The sequence below is a fragment of the Trichosporon asahii genome (assembly GCF_000293215.1).
Source record: "Trichosporon asahii var. asahii CBS 2479 unplaced genomic scaffold scaffold00025, whole genome shotgun sequence".
NCBI classification, from domain to species: domain Eukaryota; kingdom Fungi; phylum Basidiomycota; class Tremellomycetes; order Trichosporonales; family Trichosporonaceae; genus Trichosporon; species Trichosporon asahii.
In genome coordinates this window covers 107,592-133,782 of record NW_014040899.1, presented here as the reverse complement: position 1 = coordinate 133,782, position 26,191 = coordinate 107,592, and the positions used below count along the sequence as shown (strand labels likewise).

The 26,191-nt window shown below is 57.6% G+C and overlaps 14 protein-coding genes and 1 non-coding gene across 15 annotated transcripts; 7 read left to right on the top strand and 8 right to left on the bottom strand.

The window, feature by feature from the left end:
- Positions 1-409: 409 nt before the first annotated feature.
- A1Q1_00523 (C-8 sterol isomerase) lies at positions 410-1,500 on the top strand (the record flags this gene model as incomplete). The annotated part of the gene is made up of 3 exons (XM_014325838.1): positions 410-565; positions 627-970; positions 1,146-1,500. The coding sequence occupies 3 exons, from the start codon at positions 410-412 to the stop codon at positions 1,498-1,500; spliced, it is 855 nt and encodes a 284-aa protein (XP_014181313.1).
- Positions 1,501-1,850: 350 nt separating this feature from the next.
- A1Q1_00522 (uncharacterized protein) lies at positions 1,851-2,349 on the bottom strand (the record flags this gene model as incomplete). The annotated part of the gene is made up of 2 exons (XM_014325837.1): positions 1,851-2,079; positions 2,123-2,349. The coding sequence occupies 2 exons, from the start codon at positions 2,347-2,349 to the stop codon at positions 1,851-1,853; spliced, it is 456 nt and encodes a 151-aa protein (XP_014181312.1).
- Positions 2,350-3,012: 663 nt separating this feature from the next.
- A1Q1_00521 (uncharacterized protein) lies at positions 3,013-3,546 on the bottom strand (the record flags this gene model as incomplete). The annotated part of the gene is made up of 1 exon (XM_014325836.1): positions 3,013-3,546. The coding sequence occupies one exon, from the start codon at positions 3,544-3,546 to the stop codon at positions 3,013-3,015; it is 534 nt and encodes a 177-aa protein (XP_014181311.1).
- Positions 3,547-3,827: 281 nt separating this feature from the next.
- Positions 3,828-4,616, bottom strand: A1Q1_00520 (uncharacterized protein; the record flags this gene model as incomplete). The annotated part of the gene is made up of 1 exon (XM_014325835.1): positions 3,828-4,616. The coding sequence occupies one exon, from the start codon at positions 4,614-4,616 to the stop codon at positions 3,828-3,830; it is 789 nt and encodes a 262-aa protein (XP_014181310.1).
- Positions 4,617-5,027: 411 nt separating this feature from the next.
- Positions 5,028-6,198, bottom strand: A1Q1_00519 (uncharacterized protein; the record flags this gene model as incomplete). The annotated part of the gene is made up of 2 exons (XM_014325834.1): positions 5,028-5,892; positions 6,137-6,198. The coding sequence occupies 2 exons, from the start codon at positions 6,196-6,198 to the stop codon at positions 5,028-5,030; spliced, it is 927 nt and encodes a 308-aa protein (XP_014181309.1).
- Positions 6,199-6,466: 268 nt separating this feature from the next.
- On the bottom strand, positions 6,467-7,117 carry A1Q1_00518 (uncharacterized protein; the record flags this gene model as incomplete). The annotated part of the gene is made up of 1 exon (XM_014325833.1): positions 6,467-7,117. The coding sequence occupies one exon, from the start codon at positions 7,115-7,117 to the stop codon at positions 6,467-6,469; it is 651 nt and encodes a 216-aa protein (XP_014181308.1).
- Positions 7,118-8,126: 1,009 nt separating this feature from the next.
- A1Q1_00517 (uncharacterized protein) lies at positions 8,127-9,995 on the top strand (the record flags this gene model as incomplete). Its single annotated transcript, XM_014325832.1, has 3 exons — positions 8,127-8,641; positions 8,684-9,164; positions 9,231-9,995. 3 exons carry the CDS (start codon positions 8,127-8,129, stop codon positions 9,993-9,995), a joined length of 1,761 nt encoding a protein of 586 aa, XP_014181307.1.
- A 952-nt stretch (positions 9,996-10,947) lies between these two features.
- A1Q1_00516 (uncharacterized protein) lies at positions 10,948-11,701 on the top strand (the record flags this gene model as incomplete). Its single annotated transcript, XM_014325831.1, has 2 exons — positions 10,948-11,468; positions 11,506-11,701. The coding sequence occupies 2 exons, from the start codon at positions 10,948-10,950 to the stop codon at positions 11,699-11,701; spliced, it is 717 nt and encodes a 238-aa protein (XP_014181306.1).
- Positions 11,702-12,016: 315 nt separating this feature from the next.
- Positions 12,017-17,041, top strand: A1Q1_00515 (rve; the record flags this gene model as incomplete). The annotated part of the gene is made up of 1 exon (XM_014325830.1): positions 12,017-17,041. One exon carries the CDS (start codon positions 12,017-12,019, stop codon positions 17,039-17,041), a length of 5,025 nt encoding a protein of 1,674 aa, XP_014181305.1.
- Positions 17,042-17,129: 88 nt separating this feature from the next.
- Positions 17,130-18,599, top strand: A1Q1_00514 (uncharacterized protein; the record flags this gene model as incomplete). Its single annotated transcript, XM_014325829.1, has 3 exons — positions 17,130-17,572; positions 17,646-18,191; positions 18,383-18,599. 3 exons carry the CDS (start codon positions 17,130-17,132, stop codon positions 18,597-18,599), a joined length of 1,206 nt encoding a protein of 401 aa, XP_014181304.1.
- Positions 18,600-18,812: 213 nt separating this feature from the next.
- Positions 18,813-20,496, top strand: A1Q1_00513 (uncharacterized protein; the record flags this gene model as incomplete). Its single annotated transcript, XM_014325828.1, has 3 exons — positions 18,813-19,378; positions 19,427-19,942; positions 19,992-20,496. 3 exons carry the CDS (start codon positions 18,813-18,815, stop codon positions 20,494-20,496), a joined length of 1,587 nt encoding a protein of 528 aa, XP_014181303.1.
- A 730-nt stretch (positions 20,497-21,226) lies between these two features.
- A1Q1_00512 (F5/8 type C domain protein) lies at positions 21,227-22,042 on the top strand (the record flags this gene model as incomplete). The annotated part of the gene is made up of 1 exon (XM_014325827.1): positions 21,227-22,042. One exon carries the CDS (start codon positions 21,227-21,229, stop codon positions 22,040-22,042), a length of 816 nt encoding a protein of 271 aa, XP_014181302.1.
- A 375-nt stretch (positions 22,043-22,417) lies between these two features.
- A1Q1_t132 lies at positions 22,418-22,488 on the bottom strand. The gene has a single exon. It is a non-coding gene; the product is annotated as a tRNA-Gly (tRNA).
- A 359-nt stretch (positions 22,489-22,847) lies between these two features.
- A1Q1_00511 (uncharacterized protein) lies at positions 22,848-23,524 on the bottom strand (the record flags this gene model as incomplete). Its single annotated transcript, XM_014325826.1, has 3 exons — positions 22,848-22,981; positions 23,030-23,140; positions 23,191-23,524. 3 exons carry the CDS (start codon positions 23,522-23,524, stop codon positions 22,848-22,850), a joined length of 579 nt encoding a protein of 192 aa, XP_014181301.1.
- A 1,047-nt stretch (positions 23,525-24,571) lies between these two features.
- On the bottom strand, positions 24,572-24,970 carry A1Q1_00510 (uncharacterized protein; the record flags this gene model as incomplete). Its single annotated transcript, XM_014325825.1, has 1 exon — positions 24,572-24,970. One exon carries the CDS (start codon positions 24,968-24,970, stop codon positions 24,572-24,574), a length of 399 nt encoding a protein of 132 aa, XP_014181300.1.
- Positions 24,971-26,191: the final 1,221 nt, after the last annotated feature.

The window sequence follows — 26,191 nt, the reverse complement described above, 5'->3', positions numbered from 1 at the left end:
GGACATGACGGACGGAGATGGCCATCATTTGCGGGGCATCGAACGATCGGCAAGCACATAGTGGTCGCGGGCAGCGCCGTCGGCGCCTGTGCGACGAGCAGGCATCCAATGGCGGGAGGTTCAATGGACCGTGCATGCTTGTCCGTCGTCGCTGATCGTTCGAGAAAGACAGCCAAGCGTTCTGCAGCCAGGGCGGGAGAACCGGTTTGTTGACAACGGGATCAAAAATCGCTTATCGAACGATACTTTTCTTTGAAGTCTGGGTTGGTATCGCGTCTCCCCCGCCTGACCTGGATCCTGGGCTGCTGGCTCGGTCGATCGATCGCTTTCGTTGTTGACCCTTTAAAACTCGGCTTGCATAGCTGTCACTTGTCTTTCTCCACCCCCACACGAAACGGACATTGCAAACATGGCGGTCAAGAACGGAAAGGGCAAGGCTAACAGTGCCACCAACGGCCATGGCGGATACGACGCCTGCAAGTCGTCCTGCGCCTCCAAGCTCAGCGTGTGGGCCGTCATCATCGCCGTCGTCTGGGGCCTGTGCAAGGTCGCCGACAAGCTCAACGTGAGTGTATTTTAGAGAGGAGAGTCTTCGCCCGGGTACCCCTGCCCCACTTCTGCTGCAGCCGTTGAGCTCTCCGTCCTCTCGGTCGCCGACCCGGAGGCGACCCCAGTTTTGGCGTGGAAGACAGCTACAGGTTCTTCGGATAGCTGACAGACAGGACGGTCGCTTCTACATCTTCGACCCGACCGAGCTCCACCAGTGCGTGAACGCGTCGCTCGCGACTGCTGCGGCCGCGGACCAGACGCAGAACGCCTCGTTCATCATCGAGTCCCTCCTCGACAACATGGTCAAGCAGTACCCCGACGCGCACCTCCTCACCGACTACACCGACCACCACGAGTGGGTGTTCAACAACGCCGGCGGAGCTATGGGCGCTATGTACATTATCCACGCGAGCATTACCGAGTGAGTATGAGTTTGAGCGGGCTGGGCAGACCTTTCTCCGTTGTCTGCTGCCCCTGTCGCGGTTCCAGAAGGCGGCGCGCACACGGCTGCTATAGGGGCAATGACTACTGGACCTCTGGAACCGCAATTGGGAAGCAGAGATGCTACTTGTTCGACGGACGTAGCTGACGGACAGGTACCTCATCATCTTCGGCAGCGCGACCGGCACGGAGGGCCACACGGGCCTGCACACTGCGGACGACTACTTCCACATGCTGACTGGCGAGGAGTGGGCGTACGAGGCCGGCGCTCTGACTCGCGAGATCTACAAGCCCGGAAGCGTGCACCACCTCGTCCGCGGCGTCAAGAAGCAGTACGTCATCACCCCCGAGTCGTGGTCGCTCGAGTACGCCCGCGGCTGGATCCCGCCCATGCTCCCGTTCGGCTTTGCCGACATGATGTTCTCGACCCTGGATTGGGGAACGATGTACCACACCACGCGCATTACCGCGCGCGAGATGATCTCGAACCTCCTCCGCGGAAAGCTCTAAGCGTCGTCGTAGAAGATAGATTCGTAGACTGGTTATCTTGCATATCATACCCACCCCGCTGAGAGTTGCACTGCTGTCCCAACGTGGACCGATGTCCATGTCTGTTGCACACCTGTGCTGTTTCATGCTTCGCAATTCAAAGCAATTCAACACCCGCAAGGTCGTTGCGTCAGTAGACCGTCCGGTGAGTGACCTCCACGCAGCCACGTTCCATGGTCTTCCCACGACGTCGGTACCCGGTTGCCGCACGCCGATCCCTCCGTCGTCATCAGTGACGGTGCCCGAGCTCGGTGCTGGCCGGTTGCGTACTGCGTCCCACTTATATCATCTCAACTACAGAGGTACTACGCTTAGGCGGCGGCTGGGGATGTCAGTTCTCTGTGCCCTATTCCAAACTCACCCTCGAGCTCGGCAAGCGACTTCTTGGCGACCTCGTCGTTGGAAGCCTCGAGCATCTGGATGTCAGCTACCAACTTCTGATGCAGCTGTCGGCGCGACGTTGCGCGAGCGTCTGCGGCGACAGCAGGAGAGAAGAGGGAAGGAAGGGAGAAGACTCGCCGCTCGCTTTCCGCTCGCTCGCTGCCAAATCATGACACTTACACCCTTGAGGAGAGCGACGTACTTGGCCTTGGCCTCGTCCTGGCTCATGCCCTCGAGCTTCTTCCAGGCGTCCCACTTGTACTTGCCGGCGAAGTTGAAGGCGCCGGGGCGGTCGCCCTTGACGTCACCCTCGGTGGCCTGCTTGAAGAGGCCGTAGAACTCGAGCTGCTGGTCCTGGGTGGGCTTGACGGATCCGTCAGGGGGCAGGGAGCGGACGATGGAGACGGCCTTGTCGAACTGGGCGGACATTGTTGTTTACTTTGTGGGATGGGTGGTGTGGTGAGGTGGAAGGAGGCAAGTGACGTGGGGTCTTTATGTACAACGAAGCGAGTTGGCTCACCAGCCAGCCAGTGACAGGTGACCGGAAGGCGCGAGAGAAGAGCCGGCGAGCCCCAGGGCGAACAAGGGCGACGCGCATTGAACCGCTGCGCGACGCTCAGGCACGCAATCAGCCCAGCGAGCGGGCACAGCGGGCACAGCGTGGGGACGTCTCGGATCTCCCCAATTCAGCACAGGCGGGCCTATCATATTCCGTCCACGTGTCACCGCTTTCACACGCCTAGTCATCGCTCTCTGTTTGGTTCCAGTCCAGCGATGCTGGGTTGACGCGATTCTTCACGATGATGATCGAGTTCCGCTCCAGAACACCCACCATATCACACGCTGGCTGGATCTTCTCCCGCGCAATCACATCGAACTGCCGAGCTACTGATGTCCATGTCGACGCCGCCTCAGATAGGGGAACTTCGACGGTGTACCATGAAATGACGACAGTGCAAACGTCTCCGCATCACGGGCTATCAACTCTATATCAAGTTTTGCTTACGAGGAAGGCCAAGTTGGGAATCCTGGGCGTTCGCAAGACAAGCGTGGCATCCTCAAGAATTGTCTGGCGGGGCCTGTCTACGGCGACTATCTCTTGGCACAGCCCACCGCTTTGCTTGAGAAGATCTCGATGAGCCAGCGGACCAAGTCGGTCTCCGGCGCAGCGTCATGGGAAGGCCGCCGGTTTACAGTCTGTCGAATCTTCTTCGTGTTTCCAAGTGCGAGCCCGAGATCGAACATGAGTGCACAGTGCAAGTCCTCGACCTTCGAGTACGAGTTCGCAATATCCTCGGCACTCGCATCGGGCTGGAGGGAAGCCCACGACGTCGCCTGTGTCCGGAGAGCGGTGCGCATGTTTGCAAGGGTGTGGTCGAGCTCCTCGAGCGTTCGTGTGACTTCCTTGTGCGCTGCGACGACCGAGGCAGCGTCTCGCTCCATCACGCGTAGTCGCTCGCGGACTTCAGCCTCGACCCTGTTGCGCCGCACTGTACTGTGCACGCCGTACAGGAGCATGGCGGGGGGGAGGGCGAGGAGAATGCCTTGCGTGACGATGGAGCCCTCGGCGCGCTTCCAGAGACGCGTGACGAGGTCAGAGGCGTAGTCGGCGACGGGTGTGGACATGGCGGCTAGCAAGGTGGTGGGTGGCGATCGTGAGGAGCAGTCACTAAGTCGCTGTCGACAGAAATACTGCACGCTAGGACATGCAGCTCAAGGAGGTCGTCGGTGCGCATTGCTCCGAGAGTATCCCCAACGGCGTAGCTTTCACCCCAACGCCTGCGGTGGAGGTCGACCCTATCTCTCACTCATGAATGGTCAAGAAATCGCATCACAATTCTGAAACACAAAGAGGCTTATCTGCACAGACACTGGCGCTATGAACATCCCTTGTCGAGAGCTGCGAATCACCGCTTGAGCGAAGGACGCGAAGTACGCGGGCCGCGGGGTCCGCGCACGCGCCCCGACCCACCGACGCTGCGCTCGGACCGCATGGAGCTCGAGCTGCTCAGGCTGCTAGCCGAGCCTCGCCACTCGGACTGGTACTGGGGTGGAGCGGCGTCTCGCTCACGATACGACGGGGCACGGCTGGCAGCGCGAGAGGGCTGCGGGACGACGATGCTGGTGGGTCCGGGGTCGTTACGGCGATATGCTGGCGCTGGCATGGTGGAGGGCCCGGGAACATCCTCTCGCTCCCGGTACGATGGCGCACGGCTCACTGCCGGAGGTATCTCCGGGATTGGCGAGCTGGAGGGCGGCTCGCGGGCTCGATAGGTCGGCGCGCGGTCGATCTCTGCGGGCAGCTGAGGGGCCTCCAGACCATCTGCAGTCGGTGAGTCCAGGTTTGTCTGCGGTCGCAGAGCCTGGGTCAAGACTGCGATGGCCCTCGATATCTCCTCTGGATGCGGTGTCTGCTCCGCCGCGGATTCCGGGGACTCGTGGGTGGATGACGACGAGGCTACGGCACCCCAACCCCCGGATCCTTCGCCGATCTCCGCTGCAGCCTCGGCAGCCTTGTCCATTTTCACGTCCTTAGGCTTGCCCTTCGGCTTGTCTTTCGGCGCGTCCTTGGGCGGCGGTGCTGGCGGCTGCGGCGACCTCGGCGGCACAGGTGGCGGCGGAGTATCTGTCCTCCGGTTTCCTGCTACAGGCTCGGGATCCTGGGGACTAGTGCTGGAGCTGGGGGCAGGGAGCATCGGCGCCGTCTCCGGCTCGAAAGGGAAGGGACTCGCACTCCTCACCTGCGTGCATTGCTCGATGTCGGCTTCTGCCCGGCGCGCCACGCCGAGGCGCTTCCGGCGCTGCCACCACCATCTCCCAAGCCCGATGGCGATGCTCCCGGTGCTCACGAGTGCGAGGGAGGTCCAGCCCACTGCCCTCATGCTGCTGTCAGCGACGGACGGCTCACTTACCCACACTAACTTGATCACAGCCAAGGAAGAGTTTACCGGACAGACATCAACGCTGATCACCTTACATCTGCAGAGATGCGAGCAGGCTGACTGCGCGACGGCCCACTCGGACCGAAACCCGCGGTTCACGCGAGCCACGAGACAGCGTTGATGCTTCGATCGCCCTAGTCATACGTTTCACATCTTTCAAACACGCTACACAGAGTTCGCACTACGGGTGCTCGCAGCACGGAGGAGGGCCTTGGCATCACTTCTGGGAAGTCGGCGCGGGCCGCCCGGGACGAGGCGGCGTTCGCGGCGCTCGCGCTCCGAAGACGTGCGAGACACCGAGTGCGTCGAGCTCGTGTCCGAGCGCCACTCGGACTGGTACAGGGGCGGGAGGGGCTCGAGGCGCGTGTCGAGCCGCGCAGCGTCCGTCTCGCGATAGCTTGTTGCACCGTCACGACCCTCGCGGCCCTCGCGCACCGAACCAGCGGTCGGCGTTCCGGGCCGGTCGACGGTTTGCTGCCGCAGTGCTTCTGCCAATGCGTTTATGGCACGGGTCACGTCTTCGTTCGGACCGGGCGGCAGAGAGGGCGTCCTCACCGGCGGAGGCGAGGGCGAATGGGCAAGAGCCCCGAGCCGTGATGGCGCCAATGCCATCCTTGGCACCCTCGGCGTTGGCATCTCCAGACTCCCCCGCAGATCGCCGTGCAGTTCTTTGCCGAACTGGTGGGTTGAGATGTGGCTGCTCCCCATCGGGACAGGCGTCGTCGGCGTGCTAGGCGGTAGCATTGGAGCCGTCTCGGTCACGTCCGTCAGGTCGTCCGAGGTCGGGAGAGTGTACGGCGTCGTGGGCTTCGTTTCGACTTCGGCCTTCAGCAGATCGCGCCCCATTTCTGCGTCTAGCCGCTTCTCTCGTTTCCGCGTTCGTCGACGGTTCCAACAGCATCCAACCCATACGCCGACCCAGAAGAGGATGATGGAACCGATGATTGGAATGCCAATCGTGATGAAGTACCAGAGGACGGCCTCCATATCCAGCATGGCCATCTTGCCTCTTTGCAACCTGTTGTCAGCGCTGAAAGATCGCCAATCACTTACGGCCTGCACGACTGCGATGAACCTCAGCTTCCTTCGCGATGATTGTTGACGAAGGGTGCAAGCGAGTCATGAGTGGATGGTGGTGCAGACACCGGGCAACGAACGACAGGCGGAAGCTTTGCATTGACACGGACTTGTGTCATACTTCAAGCTTCCTGGTAGAAATCTAATGGCCCGGAAGCCTGTGCAACCCAGAGAACCTCCGCTCGGTTCAAGCTCACGAGTTTTCAAAGGGCAGACCGCAGTCTAGGTCATAAGCGACGGACTGGAAAGAGAAGACCATTGAAGGATGTGACCCGGATCTTGAAGCAAACCCCCGGACCAGCACGACTGACCACAACGGCTTCCACACCCAGCACTGCGACTATTTGCTGCGGCACGGTTGTGGCAGCGACTGTTCGCCGCTGCCACGTCGGGCCGGAACTGAGCTCACATCACTTTCGGGCCAAAGTGCCCAAGCTTCAAGCTGTCAGCATCCTGAACCGGAGAAAAGTTCACATGAAAATCAAGCCTAAACATAGCAACTATCAACATCTACACGGGGCGCACCCCTATCCCCGCTTCCTTCTCGGTGGCCGAGCCGGACCAGCTTCTCCTTCGACGCTACTCGAGACTTGTGACTCGCGCGAGGAGCTTGAGGCAGCACTGCGCCACTCAGACTGGTACTGGGGCGGAAGGAGAAGTCGTCCGCTGTCGGCTTCGCGCGCGCCATGACCGTGCCCCTGAGTGACACTCGGACTGGCGCCTGCCTCAACGACCGGAGTGGCTCGTCCCGAGCCAGTCTGATCGAGGTTCAGTCTCAGCGCGGCTGTCAGAACGCTGATGGCATGCGAGACATCCTCTGGCCGAAGCGCGGGGGTGGAGGTTCGTCGTTCCTCGCTCGTGATCATCGAAGAGCTTCCCTCGTCCACAAAGAATGCGGGGCGGGGCTTGACCACATCGTTGCCTACAGCGTCGCGCAATCTTGAGGGTAGTTCCGGTAGCGGGCGCTCCACCATGATTGGCTCCGTCTCCGTCTCCGTTTCGTATGAGGTACGAAGAGGGAACGGCGTCACGACGTCGAGGCCAGAGTTCTGCTCCGGCGTCGTTCGAGGGCGCGCGATGTACTGGTCGGGCAGGGAGCCAATCTCAAGGTTATGCTCCCGGCGCCAGTTTAGACGCCCGATATACACCCCGAAGAAGAAGGTGATGAACGACGCCATGATTGGAACGCCGATGAAGAGGAAGTTTTGAAGATCAACGCTGTATTCGTTTTCGCAGAAGTGGGCCATCGCTTCACGAACAGCTGCTTTCAGCGGTCAGCATGTTCCTGAGAAAACTAGATGCGAACTGTACCTTGTGCTTGGATGTTAGTAACGACCGCCATCAGTGATCATTGCGATCTACTTATAGTCAGAGAGAGGGGTCAACATGGCAAACGCAGGGAAGCACAACGCTTTGATCCGGCGTCTGCCGACCTCTGGGAATCTGTGCGTAAGAATCACTGCTGAGAAGCCCAATGTCTCATAGACGGGACTTGGCATGGAAAAGCGCAAGCATCGGATGAACAGTTTGACTACTCATCGAGTACAGAGTTGGGTACGAGTCACGACTCCTGTGGACGATGAAGTCTGCGGTTATCTGCGGAGGCTGCGGCGTACAGGCGGCTATCTTATCAGTCTGACCCTGAGCAAGGGGTAGCCTTGGTGCCCCATCCCGCCCCTTGATGGCCTTAGCTGGTTGCGGAGGAGCGACAGCAGTACCTCATGTTCGCACCTCGTCTGCGACACGCTGTCGGTGGGCATATTGATTCTACCGTGAGGTGACGAGGCTTGCACAGGTTTCCGCAACAACTTCAGCCGGGCCGGGACCCGTGATCGATAATAGAACTGAGCGTACAGAACGTGCCTGGCCCTCGCCATGGCATCAGGGGCTTGATTTTAAGGTTGAGTTTGCAGCGTCGTTGACAGGTAAACTGCATCGCTCATTCCATTTGTGCTCTACATGCTGTGCCGTGCACACGCGTGAAACTTATCATGTGCTATTATGCGAGTCCTCGAGGGATACTGCGATTCTGATCTGAGCATCGAGGGCCTAGATAATCAGCGACATGTTCCCCTGAGTTCCCCCTCCCATAAGCAACTTTCTCGCATCACCGTCTTACAGCTTCATCCCCATCAATCAGCTCGCGAACGCTTTCGGTACACATCGGCGGTCTGCCCTTACCAAAGGATGCCTTCATACCAGTGGTTTTGTGCCACTTGGCTGCTGGTCGCACGAATTGTCATTGCTCAATTCAATTCCACTGTCTCCTTCACGTTGACATCCCTGGACGGCCCCGTCGACGTCGATGCTGCGAGAAGCTGGTATGGAGGATTGCCATTCACCGTCGACACCGACAACGGATACCGCACCAGTACTGGCCGTTCGAGTGGAGTATGGGGCTCTTCTTTCGTAGGCACTGGATTCGAAGTTCAGGGCTTCGGACTCTGGAAGTACGGCAGCGGACCGTCTGATTCTGACGACGACGGGAACCCCGGAGCAGTCTTTGCCTACCTCTGCCCCTCTGACCGAGAGTGGCAGGAGGAGTCATTGCTCGAGCTCACTGGGAATGTCACCGACGATCCTCGCCTTTTCGCGGCATCAAACATGCCCCTATCAGCATACGATTTGAACTGGGTTCTCCGCGCCGATACGCAGTTGGAGTTTCACAACCTCACGATTGACATTCCTATCCGCACTCAAGCGTGAGTTAAGAAAGGGCATGTCCATCACAACTGACAGGATAGACCATCGCTGGTTGATCTGCAATCGCAGGCTACATTTGTGCCGACTGCTCAAAACGGGCAACTGCAATCTACTATGAGTCTGGGTTTCAGCAGCAAACTTCGGCAGTTCCGTGACATGTTCCGCGGGAGGAAGGAGATTTACCCCCCTCGATTCAGCGCAAACGACACTGGCGTCATTCAATATGAGAAACGGAAACGGGGTGTCACTTACCGATTGGAGGAGGGCCACATCATGCTTAGGAACATGACAGAGCTCTCCTATACGGCACCTCCCAACACGACCTTGATTCAAATCTTTGGACCAGTAGGGCAGCTTAATGAGTCTTCGGCAGGAAGCATGTGCTATGCCGACCTTGACCCCCCTCCGCCGTGGTGGAAGAATACCAGCTTTCCCATATCCTCTTCAGAGAAGGAGATCAATGGTGTCAATCGCACGTTGTTCCTACTCCCAATCGATCCGGGCGTACAGACTACAGTCAGAGTGGGGACTCTGGGACTTGATTCGACATGTTTCATCAGCGGCATCTCCAGCTATCCATTCCATTAGTGGGTGCATGGGGAGTTCCAGCGCTTACAATCAAGTAATTACACCCTTGCAAACCTCGCCGCCGTCGACTCTGGGAGTGATGGCGGCGGCATCGAAGCGAGCTCGGGAGCTTCGAGTGCGGAGTCAAAGCACCGGACAGATATCATTGTTGGAGTGGTGGTGGGTGTGGGGGGAGCCCTCGTGCTGACCGCAATTCTTGCGTGGCTGTTGCTCCGACGCAGAAAACAGCAGAAGGGGAAGGAGTTGGGCGCAGAACCATATGATGTCTCTGAGAAGGATCTGTACCGGACAGCGAGCTGGGCGCCGCACAATGCCCTTGATTGGCCCGACACGCCGCCAAACCGCTCTGGTCCTGCCCCAGTCGGCAGCACTCGTCCCCGACCACGTCGCATCGTCCAAGAGCAAGACGCGGCGGAAGGATTGGAACATTCCCCACCCGTATATGAGGGTGAACAGTTGACCTCTGCGGTTGACGGTTCCACACCCGGCTGGAGCTCCCCAGACGACTCTACCAGGCCCCTGGCGAATGGAGCTAGAGAGCGGCCAGGACAGCCTTCGGCCCTCAAGATTGATACGAAGAGAGTGCTAGAGTCGGGACCTGACTCTCCTAGCCGGTATACTACCCACGTTACCACCCCTCAACTGAAAGAGGAGTGTGCCAGAGTCTTTGGTGTGCCCCGTTCGCCGGCGGAGCGCACGGCTCGCACTCCTGAACGTACTCCTCCGTTGAAGGAGGAGTATGCCCGAGCCTTCGATTTGTCGTAGTGCATAGCAGCCACTCTCCAGCAATTCCCCGACTGTCTCTGAGCCTCAACTCAGCCTCACGAGCTGGCACCAGCCCTAACCTAGTGCGGGCACCACCCACTCAAGCCGCAGTATCCCTATCGGTATCTTATCGGTCCCTGAAAAGCCATGCCGCCGCCATGCCTGCCCCTTACTGCCTCCCAAGCCACCACTGAAAAGCTTGCGATCGATCTAACACAGCTATTCATACCGCCGCAGATGCATCCACTTTCGTATACATCCTCTTGGTTTGCTGAGTTCCAATCCTTGGAGTCTTCGGAGATGGCGCTCCTCACGTATTGCATGTCTATATACAGACCAGGCTGTGCAGTGTTATCGAATGTGCAACCCGGACCCCCAAAAGTGATTGTTAAGGAGCCGCTCATGCAGACAGAGTTTAACGCGAAACGAACAGGCACCACTCTCCGCAACTTCTACAATGCTCCGTGCCAGTGCACCGGGAGCGGTCTACGTAATCTGAACTGCTTCAAACTTTGTTCTGTGCATCTGACCAGTTCGTTTTTCCGAGGAAGCCATGACCGTCTGCTCTTTCACATTTCTGTAGCACCGCCATCGCACAACTCTATCGCAAGTTCCCATGGTCATCCAGCGATGCCCGCAGCTGCTAGAAGATAAGATTACGGTTTCCATGATCACGTCGTTGCAGTGCTCACCGTGGTTGGAGCTGTGCAGTCCCAGCTTTTGAAGCAGCGGAAGAGGTGCTGAGGATGCCGTGCATCCGTCCTATTCCATGTTGCAACCCCAGCAGGTGGGCGGCTTACCATTGAGAAAGCCGGCAGGTTGCAAGCAGAGCCTTCTCTTTCAGTCATCTGCCAACTTCACAACTTTCTGCATCTGTATCCCCAACTCATCCTCGCTTCTAAACTAGACGGAGCATGCCACAACATACGACCAAAGCACTCGACGGGCAAACATGATATTTCCACACCGACTCTCGTGGCTGGCATGGCCGCTCTTCGCGCTGCCGACCGTAGCGCAATTCAACGACACTTTCAAGTTCACGGTGGATTCGCTGGACGGCTTGGTCGACGTCGATGGGGCCTCAGAATGGTGGGGTGGCCCGCCCTTCACCATGGACAATGCCACAGGTTATAGGACCAGCGCCGGCTCTGGTGGAAGTAGCGGATGCGCTTTCGTTGGAGTTGGGTTTGAAGTCCAGGGTTTTGCTCGATGGAGGAACGCCAATCACCAGGTTAACCAGGTTAACAAAAGTGACCCCCAATCCATCAACCCTGTGCTCGGCTTCCTGCAAAGGCCGACTGTGGGTACAGCTGGCCCCAGCACACAGCTAAATGGAACCGTCAGAGAGACACCCGATTTGATGTCTGCATCGGGTTTGAATCTCTCAGCATACGAACTGCGATGGTCATATTCTCCCGATGCGATTTTCGAATTCCACAATTTCACGATCGACGTCCCCGTTCGGACTCAGGCGTAAGTCCTCTCGATGACAGTCACAGCTAACGGCAAGACCCTCTGTGAAGGAGCTTGAGTCACAGGCCACTTTCGCTCCTGCAGTCTTATCGCAGAGGCGTATAAACCCGAGGATGAGTTTCGCATTCAGCCAGAAGACAGACGAGTTCCACATGTTGCAGAAGCCTTTGCAACTTCGCGACGTCCACCAAGCCCGACACTTGAAAAGGGACGTCAGTGCTGACATCACGTGATCTCCACCACATGGTCCCACCTGGACTAGCTCGTAGCCTAACCTTTGTTTACATCGTTCCTGTTCTCTCTCTTTTCTTCTTCTTCTCTATGCACGTCTTGACTACAGCAGATTAAGAGTCACATCTATCTGCCCCGGCACGACGACTCAACAAACGCCCCGCACGCAGTTGAGCAGTCGCGCCGGACATCACACTCCCTCCCCTCCTACGTGCTATACATTAAGAACCTGGTTTTTGCCACCCTAACCATAACCGACCCGCCCTCCCTTCCTCCGTCCAATCCGACTACCGCTTGACGACGTCTCGGACAGCAACATGACGGAATTTGAGAAGATAGGAGGCGGTCTCCCCGTGATGCGCTCGGAAGACAAACTTTCGAGCTCGAACAACTACCATGAATGGCGCCGTTTCATGACCAACTACCTCAATGTACGCGGCCTCGCGCAAGTCGTCGATGGTGACATGCCTATACCCTGCAAGCCCAGCAAGGTGGCGAACCTCAGTACGGAGGACGTCACCACTTACCGTCTGTGGTGCTCGGCAGACCGCCAAGCATATTCCATTATCAACTCCGCCCTCAGCCCAACTCTCGCCCAGTGTCTTCCCCCGGACCTCCGCGTGTATCAACCTCCCGCACCGGAACATTCGTTCACAGCTCAGTCCAAGCGCCTGTGGGACTTCTTGAAAGGCCACTATTCTGCGGTGCGCCTGGCCAGGAAGATCGAACTCCTGCGGGTGCTGGTGCGTGCCGACCTGGAAGAGGGTGGCGACGTCAAGGCACACACTGGTAAACTTGCCAGTGCCCACAGCGACCTCGCCGAGGCGGATGTTGTCATCCCCGACGAACTGTACACTCTGCTGGTGCTTATGTCACTGCCTGAATCGTATGAGTCCGTCACCGACACCATTATGGCACAGACTGTGTGTCCTTCCTCCACTGAGGTCTTCTCTCGCATCATGGATCACCAGAGCCGCCGTGACATGCGTGAGCGCTCGGCGGCCTTCGCCAAGACACAAGCACAGGCCCTGCTCGCCAGCGGGAAGCTCAACGTTGGAGGCCGCAAGGGACGCAAGATGGGTGGCGACCCCAACAAGAGGTGCAGCTTCCACAATATGCCAGGCCACAGCGACGATGAGTGCTTCGGACTGCATCCCGAACTGGCTCCCCCAGGTTGGAAGCCCAAACCCAAGGGCAAGGCGACCGACAAGGCGGCAGACAAGTCTGACAAGTCCGACAAGTCCGACAAGTCCGACAAGCAGGAGCCCTCCCCGAGGGACTGCCACGCAGCCTGCCTGGCTGAGGCGGAGTCGCGTGCCCCGGGCTACGAGGACGCCTACATCACGGAGATTGCGTACACACCCAACAGTGAGGAAGACTCCTCTTCCTTCGAACCACCCTGGGCCTCTACCCCTCGCAAGCAGGCCCGTCCGGGCACCCCATCTAGGGATGTGACCTTCGGTGTGCCGCAGTCCATCCTCAAGCTACACGCCGAACTGACTGCGGCGATGTCGGATCAAGACGCCTCTCTCACCTCCGGGTCCCTCCTCGACGCGCCATACCTGAGTGTGGGGCCATCCCAAACCTTCCACTCGTGTGAAGACTTACTAGACACCTCGATTGATGCCGAGGAAGACCAATCCCCAGTCCTGTCTCCTACTCCATCCACCCAACGCACCTCACCCACCCCGTCACTCCCCGCTGAGGACACGACGGCGACGTCAAGTGAGGAGCCCTCGTCGGACTCAATGACATCGCGCCTTCGCAACCTCTCCCTCGAATGCCCCTTCTGGAACTCAATCCAATCCATCCAGTTCCCAGACCAAGGCATCTGGGAGGAGGACGACCCCTTTCCCTTGACGACATCCCGTGCGCCTGTCGCGTGCGTCGCCGAGATCGAGGAGACTGAGGTGACAAGCCAAGAGGTTCTCTCCCTGATGGCTTCTGAGACTTCAGCCCTCCAGTTCACGGTGGACACCGGCGCAAGCCAGCACATGGTCCATGATGACTCGATTCTGTCTGACATCAAGCCCCTCGGCAACCCCATCTATGTGCGCGTGGCCAACAAGGCGCGCGTGCCGGCTGCTGGGCGCGGGACCCTGAAGCTGGCAAATGGCATTCAGCTCCACGACGTCCTCCATGTTCCTGGCTTTGCCAGAAACTTGATCAGTGTGGGCTCCATGACCGCCACTGGCAAGACGATGTGGGCCTTCGCCGGGGACCGTGCGTACTACCTCGACAACAACGGCTCGACGCTCCTTACGGGCAAGAAACAAGGTGGCCTCTTCGTCCTCGACGCACAGGCTCGTCATGATGGTACGCTTCCCATGCCTGAGTCAAATGTAGCCCAGACTGACATCCTCTCTTCTTGGCACAACAGACTTGGCCACTTGAACGTCAATGACGTAGTGAAGATGGGGAAAGAAGGTCGTCTGGGCAGCAGTGACTTATGGCAAAGGCTGGGAAGTAAAACCGTCTATGAATTTTGTTGTGAGCCGTGCATCGTTGGAAAAGGGAAGCGCTTGCCGTCACCACCCTCGGACATGAGGTCCCAAGAGCCGAATGGCATTGTCCACGTTGACTTGTGCGGCCCTATCAACCCACCCTCGGCTGGCAACAAGCGCTACATGATGACTATCTATGATGACTATACCTGTCGACTGAGTGTCTACTTCCTGGTACGCAAGTCCGACGCGGCCAAGGAGATCATCCAACATATCTCCCTTGTGGAACGCCAAACCGACCACAAGGTCAAGGTCATCCGCTCAGACGGGGGAGGCGAATTCAGCTCCACATGGTTCGCGACCCAACTCAGTTCTGCAGGGATTGAGCATGTGACGACTCCTCCAGACGCTCATGCCCAGAACGGACGAGTGGAGCGGGCCCACCAAACCATCATGACACTTGTCCGCACTGTACTGGCGGCCTCGGGACTCCCCATGAAGTACTGGGCAGAGGCAGCCAGGTATGTGGCCTACACCCGGAACAGGGTACCGGCTGGACCGACGAGAGCGGTGCCAGAGGAGCTGTGGCGCAACCGCAAGCTACGCTATACGCACATGAAGCCTTTTGGAGTGGAGGTATACGTTCGGGATCACACTCAGACCCACAAGCTGAAACCCCGGTACCTGCATGGACACTTTATGTGCTATCAGGAAGGAACGGAGAACTTTCGAGTCCTCCTCGACAACGGCAAGGTCATTACCTCCAGAGATGTCGTGTGGCCCAAGGGACCTATCCGAGGCCGCAGACCAGAAGGCGTCCAGCGAATGAACATCAACAAGGGGTACTGGGAGAGTGTCGACGACTCGGACTTCGAGTACATCACGCCCAATGTATCCCTCATCAACCTGCCCACGACGGGCCAGGACCAGCTGACGGTACAGAGCGAGGACCCCTCGGGAGACACGCCACAGGCTTCGACACAGGAAGAAACGGATGGCCCACGGCCTGAAGCAGCTCCGGAGCGACCACTCATTGATCTGAGTGAAGATGCCCCGCCCCGCCGGAACCCGGTGCGTGCCGTCCGTATGCCACTCGAGGACCGACCGCAACCTCAGCCTCCCAAGCCGTCTACCAAAAGCCAGTGGCCCGGTTGGCACTGGGAAGAGACGTCAAGGATCGAGCAACCTGGTACTACTGACCGGGAGGATACGGCGGTGCCAACTCTGCCGGGCGACACATCGACAAGGGCCTTGTTGGAACCTCTCAACCCCCAGGCAAACCTGGCGACCGAAGAAGGGGGGCTGGAACCAGAGTGCCTACTCGCCCATGCGCTGGCAGCTACTGGTATCCCGCAGAACTACCAAGAGGCGCGCCAATCCCCGGATTGGCCAATCTGGGAGAAGGCCATGAAGGAGGAACTGGCGAAGATGGACAAGTACAAGGTCTGGAAACCCGTGCCTCGGAACAAGAACCTGCGCGTCCTGCCCTGTCGCTGGGTCCTCGATTACAAGATTGATCCCACAACGGGAGAACCCACGATCCCGAAGGCACGATGGGTGGCCAAGGGCTATCGTCAAGTCAAGGGCCTCGATTACAACGATCTTCACTCGAATGTGATCCACAAAGACGCCCTCCGCGTTTTCTTTGCCATTGTGAACCACCTAGACCTGGAGTGCGATCAGGTGGACATTACGGCGGCCTTCCTCAACGGAGAACTGCACGAAGACATCTACGTGGAACCGCCAGAGGGCTCGGGCTACCCACCGGACACCGTACTGAAACTGCTGCGCACACTGTACGGCCTCAAGCAATCCCCGAGGTGCTTCAATGAAACCCTGGATGCGTTCTTGAGGAGTGAGGGGTTCCGACCGACCAAGGCAGACCCGTGTCTCTACGTGAAGATCCTCCGCCACCTGATAATGCTGCTGGCACTGCATGTGGACGACCAACTGGTGGCCGGCAATGACAGGGGGGAGCTCGACCTTTTCAAGAAGAGACTACATGCCAGGTTTGAGTGTAAGGATGGTGGACCCGTCTCCTACTTCTTGGGAATCAATGTCCGGAGAGATAGGCTTAACCGGAAACTGTGGCTGTCGCAGGAACACTACATCAAGGCAATCCTCGAACGCTTCGGGGTGACACACTCCAAGCCAGTCACTGTGCCGCTGCCATCCAACTTCAAACCCAAGGCGCCGACCGATGAGGAATATGAACAGGTGAAACACTTCGACTACCCTGGCAGGGTGGGCTCAGTCCTGTATGCCTCAACAATAACCCGACCTGACATTGCTTTTGCTGCTGGTACGCTGGCCCGCTACACAACCAAGTGGGGACCTTCGCAGGTGGCCGCTGTCTCGCACCTCCTGCGGTACCTTGCCTCGACTGTCGACTTCGCGCTGGTCTTTGACGCGGCTGGATCAGAAAGAACAGTCCTCGGCTATGTCGACGCCAATTGGGGAGGTTGCCTGGACACAAGGCGCTCCACCACCGGCTATGTCTTCAAGGCCTATGGCGGAGCAGTGGCATGGAAGTCAAAACGGCAACAGACGACGGCACTGTCCACGACCGAGGCGGAGTACATGGGTCTCTCTGATGCCGCTCGTCAGACCGTCTGGCTCCGCCAACTTCTCAAGGAACTGGGACTCCTGCCGGATGGTCCGACCAACCTCCTGTGCGACAATGAAGCCGCCGTACTCCTATCCAAGGATGCCGTGCAACACGAACGAACCAAACACATCGACATGCGCCACCACTTTACGCGCGAGAAGTACCAGGATGGCACTCTCCAGGTAACTCGGGTGCCAACTGACAACAATGTAGCTGATTTCTTCACCAAACCCACCACCGCCGGCAATCAACACCTTGTCCAAGCCCTTATGCGCCCCGCTGGGTGCTGAGGGGGGATGGGGGATCCAGCACCCACTCGCTACTCATGCTGGGACGCCGCGGTGAGGGGGGCTGCTGACATCACGTGATCTCCACCACATGGTCCCACCTGGACTAGCTCGTAGCCTAACCTTTGTTTACATCGTTCCTGTTCTCTCTCTTTTCTTCTTCTTCTCTATGCACGTCTTGACTACAGCAGTCAGCTACGCTGTTGACGAGGACTCCGTGCTCCTCAAGAATAACACGGAGCTTTCATACTTGGCACCGGCGAACACGACCTTGATTCGAGTCTATGGCCGTGTCGGCAAGATGAACAATTCCGTCAAAGGCAGTCACTGCTACGCAGACCTGGACCCCCGGCCTTCGTGGTTCCAGCCTGGTGATTTCCCGATATCCGCCCAAGAGAAAGCAATCGATGCTCACAACCGCACTCTGTTCATACTCCCGATCGACCCTGCAGTTCGAACGACTGTCAGGGTAGGGTCGCTGGACCTGGATACGACTTGTTTCCTGAGTGGCTTTTCCACCTACCCCTTCCATTAGTGAGTGATATCGCCTTGTACTGCGCTGACATGCTAGCAACTACACTCTTGCAAACCTGGCCAACGTTGACAGTCAAAAGGCTCAGTCAGATGGTAACCACACGGCTATCAACAAAACTGGGGTCATCGTCGGTTCTGTGGTGGGCGTAGCAGGGGCACTCGCTGTGGCTGCTTTGGCGCTGTTGTTTGTTCATCGCCGTCATAGGAAGAAGGAGACTGAACACAAGCACGATGCTCAGCCGTACATCATATCCGAGAAGGAGCTATATTGGGCGGCAGGATGGGCGCCCCACAACACTGCAGGTCAACCTGATGAGGTCGGTGGCGGGGACCAAAGCGATACCGGAACAGAAATCAGCCCTCAAGACGATGGCGTCGAAGAAGTCGAGTATCTGCCTCCACGATACCGAGAGTGGCAGCCTGGAACGGGCATCGAGCCTGAGCAATCGCCTTCCATTGTGTGTCCTACCCCTGCCAGTACCGCCAGGGAGGTATCTCTGCCGCCGATGCAACATTCAATGGCACTCAAGGAGGGGTATTTGCGAGGTCTGGACAGCCATCCCAACTCGTCTGGGACATCCACCTTCACCGATCCTTCTCTCCAGCTTGGCTATAAAAGGTCAGTGGATGAGCGGGGGCCCGCCACGGAGATGCCCACCTTGAAGGAGGATTACACAAGACTCTTCGGCATGAGATAAGCCACATGCATATCAAACGTAGAACTGGCGATTGCAGCACTTCAGCACTTCTGGTCTCACACCTCATAGAATCCTCTAGCTTAGTTATATCAAGGACGTTAAAACACCATAGCCATGCAACAGATTTCGATCTCCGAGGGGATCCGCGCTCTCGGCTGGGAAAGCGAGCGACAGCTTTGTCACTCGCGACGACCTCCACCATCCAGACAGATCTCGAGATCATCAGTTTCAGAGCAGAGTTTTGCTTCTTCTGCACGGCTCCCCATGAGCTTGGTAGCTCGCAAGGTCACACTGGGGATCCACAGACGGCCAGGCCTTCTTGGCATTGATCGATGCCAAGGCCTGTTTCACGCTGAAGCAGGCATGAAGCAAGGCAGCCGTAACATATGCTGCTACAAGCTGCTAGCCACCAGCACCGTGCGTCCTGAGTGGTGCTTCGCTCCAGTCTTTGCTTCGGCAGCGTATGGTATGGTTCAAGTCCTTCTTTCACTTTCCCACATCAATCTCCTCGACAGGGCTACTCAACATCCCGCAACCTCAGGATGCTCAATTCAGCCGCTTTCATAGTGCTGTTGATGTTCATGGGCATCGCGGCTTCCGCCAGCTCACCTTTCAACGCCTCAATTCGGTTCCGGATGGATGCGCTGTCTCCAATGATCAACCTCACCCACGGTTCGCAGTTGATCGTCACAACTTGGCGGTACAGTGGGGAGCTAGGGATGATCTGGTCTGCGCCTAAAGTGAAGGACAGCGATGACTATTACTACAAACCTGATACCGGTTTCGATTACGAACGGGTATTCTCTAAGCTGAACTTCGACTTCGTCGGAACGGGACTCGAAATCGAGGGACAAATCGGAGAGGGCTCTCAACGCACAGTTGACGTATACCTGTGGATTGAAGGGGACGAGTGGGCATCCGATCAAGGCAGCAAGTTGAACAAGAAGTTTGAGCTCACGCCCGGGGGTTTCAATACCCCGTACTACACCTTGATGAGGGAGACGTTGTCCGACCGCCCTTGGCCATACCATGGAAGACTTTCGGTGCCCTTCGAACTCGATTTCCGTTTCGTCTGCCTGTGGTTTTACATCCCGGTTCGAACCCAAGCGTGAGTCATGATGAATTCAGGAGGCGAGACCATGCTAAGGTGCCGCAGACCTTTGGATATTCTCGCTTGGCAGTCGCAATCACCGCTAGTCCCTTTGGTCGACCCCGATGGATCAGTTTCAGACGCCGTCGTGCTCGGTGTATTCTCAGCAAGGTCCGAACAGGTGTTTCGCGCCTCCAATCGCAACACCAAGGCGGTAAAGGCCGGCAGTTCAGTGGCGAAGGACGTCCATGGCGACACGGTCTTTTTGAGAGAGCAAACTGAGCTGGTGTACGACATTCCTGAACACACCACTCTTGTGGAGGTTCTCGGTCCAGTGGGCAGGGAAAACGACATGGACGATGGTATCGACGGAGACCCCGGACTTTTCGAATGCTACGCATATCTGGACCCACCGCCATTCTGGTGGACGCCTCAGAGACTGCCTACATCCCTCTCACTCAAGCCTCAGAATGACATACGGCGCACTCTGTTCCTACTTCCTATCGACCCGGCTGTGCGGCATAAACTGCACATTGGCCCCACAACCGACCGGATGAGGTGTCCAGTTAGCCATATCCGATCGTACTCGTACTATTAGTGAGTCAGCACTGTGTTCCCGAGCTTATCCCAGTGATTATGACTTCAAGCCTGCCTCGAAGCGTTTTTCTCAGCCTGTATTCATCGGTTCTGCAATCGGCACAGGGCTTGGCGGTATTCTTCTCGGTCTGCTTACAGCTTTCCTCTTCAACCGCTGCCGCCGGAGACTCACTCGTCGCCCCCAATCCCCGTTTGAGGTAGACCCGAACGCGCAACATGAGCCGATCGAGCCGTTCGTTTCGCAGCTTTCTCGAGATCGCGAGCCCGTTCATGTGGGTCACGCCGAGGAAACCCCTTTGAACGCTGATCGTCCGCTCTCCAACTCCGTCAACCAATCCCGGCTCACCCCACAAGATACTACTGAAACCTACTCTGGCAGTAATACGGCTCATGAGTCTCTTCATGCAGGCAGCTCCAGCTCTGCGGCACCCTCTTCAGGTCTACCCAGTCAATCAGCCGGTCGGTACGCCCTCATCAAACATCATGAAGAAGATCTGCCTCCCATGTACAGGTCTGAGTGGGGCGACCAGGATTCTTGACCGGTTCGACCCACCAAGTAGGCGGAACAAGTTTCACCCCTCCATAGCCCTCTTCCGCCTTGTTTCTTCGTCTCTCCTGACTCTCCAGTCAAGCTTATCGAGAATGTGCAGAATGCCGTACGACCGTCCCTCATCCATTATGAAATTTCAAGTGTGGTTGACGATTTCGGGGATGGGCGCTATGATTTGAGTTAAGCAATATTATGAAACCACGGTCCGGAGGGGCAGGGTCAGGATACTTCCTCAGCGGCAAGAGGTCATTTGCGCGGGTTGGAATTGAACAATCAACTTTGCCGGTGCATGTGCAATTCGCCCGTAGCCTCTTAGGAGCAGTTAGGCACTGTGCAGTGGTTGTCTGCGTCAAAGATAAGAGAGGAACAAGTGTTCAAAGCCATTACAGGGTGGTCCGTTGGTCATTGTTAAGCTCCGGCGGTACACGACAACCGCTCAATGCAAGTGACTTTGCATCCCGTCAGCGTCCTGAACTCGTCAACACACGTCGTTAGCCTCGCACCCATGCACTCCGCTTGCGCTGTGCCTGGCATCCATGATTAGGGTGCGTGGGTGCACAGCTCGCGCGAAGCCGCCAGGGCCACCCGAGCTCTCCCTGCAGGTATCGTGTCCAGATTCCAGCAACCCTCGGCGTCTCACTTCGTCTCTCCCCACCGACCCCTCGGCCAACAGTCCTCGACAGCGCAACCGCCTAATCGCCATCCCGACCTGCCACCAGATGACGGTTCTCCGGCGCGCTTCGCTCGTGCGGCGCGACACGCTGCCGGCCTCGAAGATCGGTCTCATCGCCGGCATCGTCGGAGGCGTGACGGTGGTGTGTCTCACGCTTGCCGTGCTGGTCTGGAAGCTCCTCTACCTGCCTAACCGGCACGAGTTCGATGAGGTATCTATCGAGCGAGCGTCGACCGACTCACTCTCATCCGAGCACCGGGGCTATGCTGGCATGCTGCACCGCCTGCGCCGCGCCAGCTCACCTGGCATTGAGCGTACTCTGGCCGAACACACCCTAAAGGAGAAAGAGAAGAAGAGTACTGGTCCGTCCCTACCGCCCGGCGCCATGGCGCCCGCAATGCCCGGCATTCCCGAGCAACAACCCGCAACACCTCCGATGACACCACCAGGCAGGCCTCGCATGCCCCGCCGCCTCACATCACCAACTCCGCCCACGCTCGGCACGCCCATAGCGCCCATCTCCGAGGCGTCCTCTGCGCCCTCTACGCCCGTTGCACCCATCACTCCGCTCGCTCCCACGGCACCGGACAGCGCACCCATGACGCCGATCATGCGTCCCACCTCGCCCGAGCCCCCCGAAACACCGCCCAGATTCCCCAATAAGATCAGGCACGCAGACGACTCTGAGGACCTGTCCATTGAACTGCTTCCTCCACTCTACCGTGAGGAATGGGCCGAGCGCCGCTCACTCCACCTCGAAGAGGCTGCCTCCGAGGTGGTCCGGATCGATAGTATCCTAGTCACATCGGCGCTCACACTCGCCGCTGATGCCGGCCCACCCCTAAAATCTCAAGTAGCTTAATACGTCTGCGCACATAGGACACTGTGCAGGTGTACATGCAAACCTGTGAACCCCAAGTGCTGTTCCTGTTTGTTACAGGCAAGCAGGTCTACTGATGGGGTCACCTTCTTCCAGTAAACGCTCAGTAACCTGGGTTTTGAGTTCGCGAGCTTTCTGCGGGGCGTACACGACGTGACGCGCCTCTCAAGATTGGGCGCCAAAAGTCATCTATCCTGTGTGGTATTCGAAGTGTAACCATGCCCTATTTGAGGAAACACGCACGTAGATAGCTCCCACTTTGAGTTGATTTCTGCTAGTCTACAAAACAGCCCGTAGAGACACGCACAGGGTGGAAAAGCAGCCCACTTCCTTCGGAAAGGTGGAAAAAGCAAAAGATACATCCAGGGGGAATCGAACCCCCACCGCATCGATGGCAACGATGCATGATACCATTTCACCATAGATGTTAGGACGCAATACTAACCGTTGCTCGCAAGCTGCCGACGGCTTCCCCGAGGGTATGCCCTGCTGGTCCCTGATGAGCCCGCGACGGGCCAAACGATCGTTGAAGTGGCAGTCACTTCGCATTTTGCACAATAAGCTTGAAATTTGGAAAGCCGCTGAGCGGACCAGCTGTTCAGTGCGCACATGATATCTGAAACCCCAGCACAGAAGACTCAAGAAAGGTAACGTTAATAGAGGTCGAGGCTCAGTTTCCATTCTGCCCCTCACACTTCAGCTTGCGATTCGCCCCTCCTATCTGCCACGAATCCCGACGCCCAGAACAACTCTTGCATACCGGTACGCACCCTCCCTATCACATTCCCTAGCCATTGGTTCGTGGGTCCACCTTCTCCCAACGGATGCGGCTGAAGCCCTGTGAGTTGACAACAAGAGGGACGCCGTTGTAGAACATCTCTTTCTTGCCTTTGAGCTCGAGACAGTAGTATGGCTTGCCCACTGGCATGTTAGCCGAAAGCTGCATGACCGCGCTGCGAGTGTACTCACTAACTACGAAGGCGCAGAGGTTGTCGCCGGCCCAGAAGAACTCTGTCGCCTCCTGACAGGGCACCATGAGGAGGTCTATGTCTTTGTGGGGTACGGCGTCGTCGCGAATTCCTGAATAGCGTCAGCCTCCACCTATCCGTTAACTCAGCAGCTGGACTCACTGTCGTGATAAAAGTTGAGACAGAAGTCGCTGTTCTTCCGCATGAGCCGAAACAGCTGGTCGCCGTTCGATGTCTTGCCACTGTCGCCCAATTTGTTGAAAACAAAAAAGCGCTGGTTGTCGCCCCCATGGTAATCCCAGATCTGCGCGTGCGCCTTCTCTTCGTTTGCCCAGTCTTTGTTGTCGAGCGCGAAGTTGAACCCGGCTACCTTGAAGCCTGTCTCCTCTACCATTTCGTAGTCTTGTCGCCAGTCGCCATCCCGCTTACTCGGTCTCGTCAGCGCGGGGGCGGCCAGGGCGGCGCCGGCCATGAGCATGAGACAGAGAAGGCGCATGTTGATCACTATTTCAGTTGTAGGTGGCGGCGAGTGAACCCCGATGTGTCCAGCTTATATGTATCTCTGAGGCTAAGCTGGAAGAAACAAAGGCCGATGCGTGACCGACGATGTTCTCTCGGCTGCTCCTGGACGGATTGAACCGATGAAGCCGAAGGAGACAAGGGTGACATTCCGATCACTTCTCATCATTGTCTCGATAGCTGCTGTTGTTCGGCATTCACCGGTCGGAGCTGTTCGTGAGTAGCCGATCTGCTCGGCATCCAGTGGACGACCCCGCGTTTCGGAGCTGGGGTGCAGTATGAAGAGGGTCGACGGCGCTAGATAAGAATGGTTGGGCGTTGGTGAAACACACAATGGTCGCGATGCGAGCGGGAGTGAGGTGAGTGAAACGCATTGTCCTCGGTTTCGATCCGTATTGTGCCTACCCTTGCTTTTGAATGTGTGCTCGGACGTCCGACTGTGAACGGAGAATGACAATAGACGGGGTAGAGAACGGGCACACCCCCGGCGGACCCTGACCAGCTGACGCGAGCGTAGCTTGTCATAGGGAGTAATGGCGCCTTCAGTCCCGAAATCTTCGGAGTGTCCCAAGGTATTACATGGTTGCTCATCGTAAATCCCTCTAGGGCATCTCCGACGGCCGAGATTCACATCGCAACGAACTCGCCTCAACGGCACAGGCTTAGTGCATACCTGCCTCACTGGTCGGATCCAATTCCTAATAGCTTCACTATTAACTTCACAGGGTATGAGCGTTTAGTCAGAGACGTGGCCCATGTTGAAGTACTGAATTGTGTGCCGGCCCTCTTTGTGCAGGAGCAGCAGCGAGCCGTCTTCGAGCTGTGAGTCCTGTGGACCATTGATGAAGAATTTCCTTGCGATGTCGTCTGTTTGTTAGCTTGGCCACAGCTACGACTAACCAGGCTGAGGCAGCTTTGAGTTGCCGTAAAGGTGTATTGCGTTTGTGGCCCTGTCATAGAAGAAGGCAGGAGCTTGCGAGCACGGCCACAGTCCGAGCTGGATGTCCTTCGCGGTTTCTATCTGTCAGCTCGGCCCCATCCTGGGCTTACTGAGATCGACGCTGTCCATGGCATAGCCGAGACAGAGCTCGGTATCTTTCAGCTGATAGATGAACGGCGGGTGATCTCTCTGAGCATCAAGCAACTTGGCCCGCTGCTCGGCCGGAAGGTTCCCTTCCCGGTCCAGCGCGTCGATCCAGCGCCACTGCTGGTTGTTGTTCTCGTTACACTCCCAGGCCTGCACCGGGTTGCCGAGCGATTTGCGGCCGTCCCGATTGTCGAGGCAGCGGAAGACACCGTACTGCTCCGAGAGCAGGATGCTGTGCCATGTTGGGGTTGAGTCGGCTGCCTCGATCCACTGCTTGGCTGAGGCTGTGGAGAAGAGGGCGAGCGAGGCCACAACAGCGACGGAGGCGGCGGACATTGAGATACTGGGGTCGTTTGGTACCCGCCAAGAGCGGCCGGGTGGATATATGCATGTCTTTGCTGTCGGCGAGCGTTTCTGACTTCTCAGTGCATGTGGATTCCACGGTGCGGAGACAATGGTCGCTCTGACAAGTTGCCCCAGCGAAACTGAGCTCCGATGTATCGCGGACCGCGACATGTGCAGGTTCCTGTGACGTTTGATTTCATCTGTGACAATGGGCCTATCAGCCATTCGCTGCTGAGGTTGCAATATCGTTTCGATTGGACGGCACACGATCATGCAGCCCGTGTGTGCAGCTAAGATGCGTTGATCGCCGAGATTGTCGGTGACCCTTAGATAAGCAGTGCCCTGGATGTGCGACGAACTACCCGGGAAGTTCGGACCGGTGTTGCGGGCGCAGAGGGCTAGACTTGGCCGGATTGTGGGCCAGAACAGGCGGAAGGCGGAAACGGATGGCTGGATGCATGCCGATTAGCTAGGCTCGGCATCTTGGTTCATCCAAGTAGAGAGATCTGTCCAGGCCTGATCCGAACGCGCATGAATCACGGAATCGCAGTAAACGGAATCAGATCAATCAACGGAACAACACTAGCCTGTAATTTTGTAGTCCGGGCATTATCAAGCTGAAATTATAATCTGTAAATGGATCGCCGAGGCCGGAAGACAACCGCTAACGCCGTGTCGGGGCTTAGGAGTGCCCCGTGCGGACCCGCCGTCCCGCCTGCTTCTCACGCCAGCCTGGGGGTGGTTGTGAGCATGCATCAGCCTGAGATGGCTGCGACTGGAGCATGTGTTGGAGCATGCGTTGGAGCGATGAAGTATGAAGTCAGATGAGCGTGGATGCTTCGAATTCGTAAAGGGCTATGATGTCGACTTGATGTTTGTGCGGCGTTGATTAACGGGGAGACCGAGGGAAGGCTCGGCATCCGGCCCGCGCCGAGAATCTTGGGTGATGACTCAAAGGTCACGCGCAGTCACGCGTCATAAGTCAGGCGACCCAGCCCAATTCTTTCTTCGGCCTCGTGGCCTCGTACCCGGGTGGGCGGACAAGACGCGGGGGTGGAGGCCCCGGCCCGCAGACCCGCAGCCTAGGCCGCAATCCGTTTTCAATGCATCGGGCAGCCGCGATGCACACTTGCCACCCCCGGATCTCTTCATCTGTCTTCCATCGCACCTACACTCTCATCCATCACTACTACCATCAAGTCACTTAGCCAG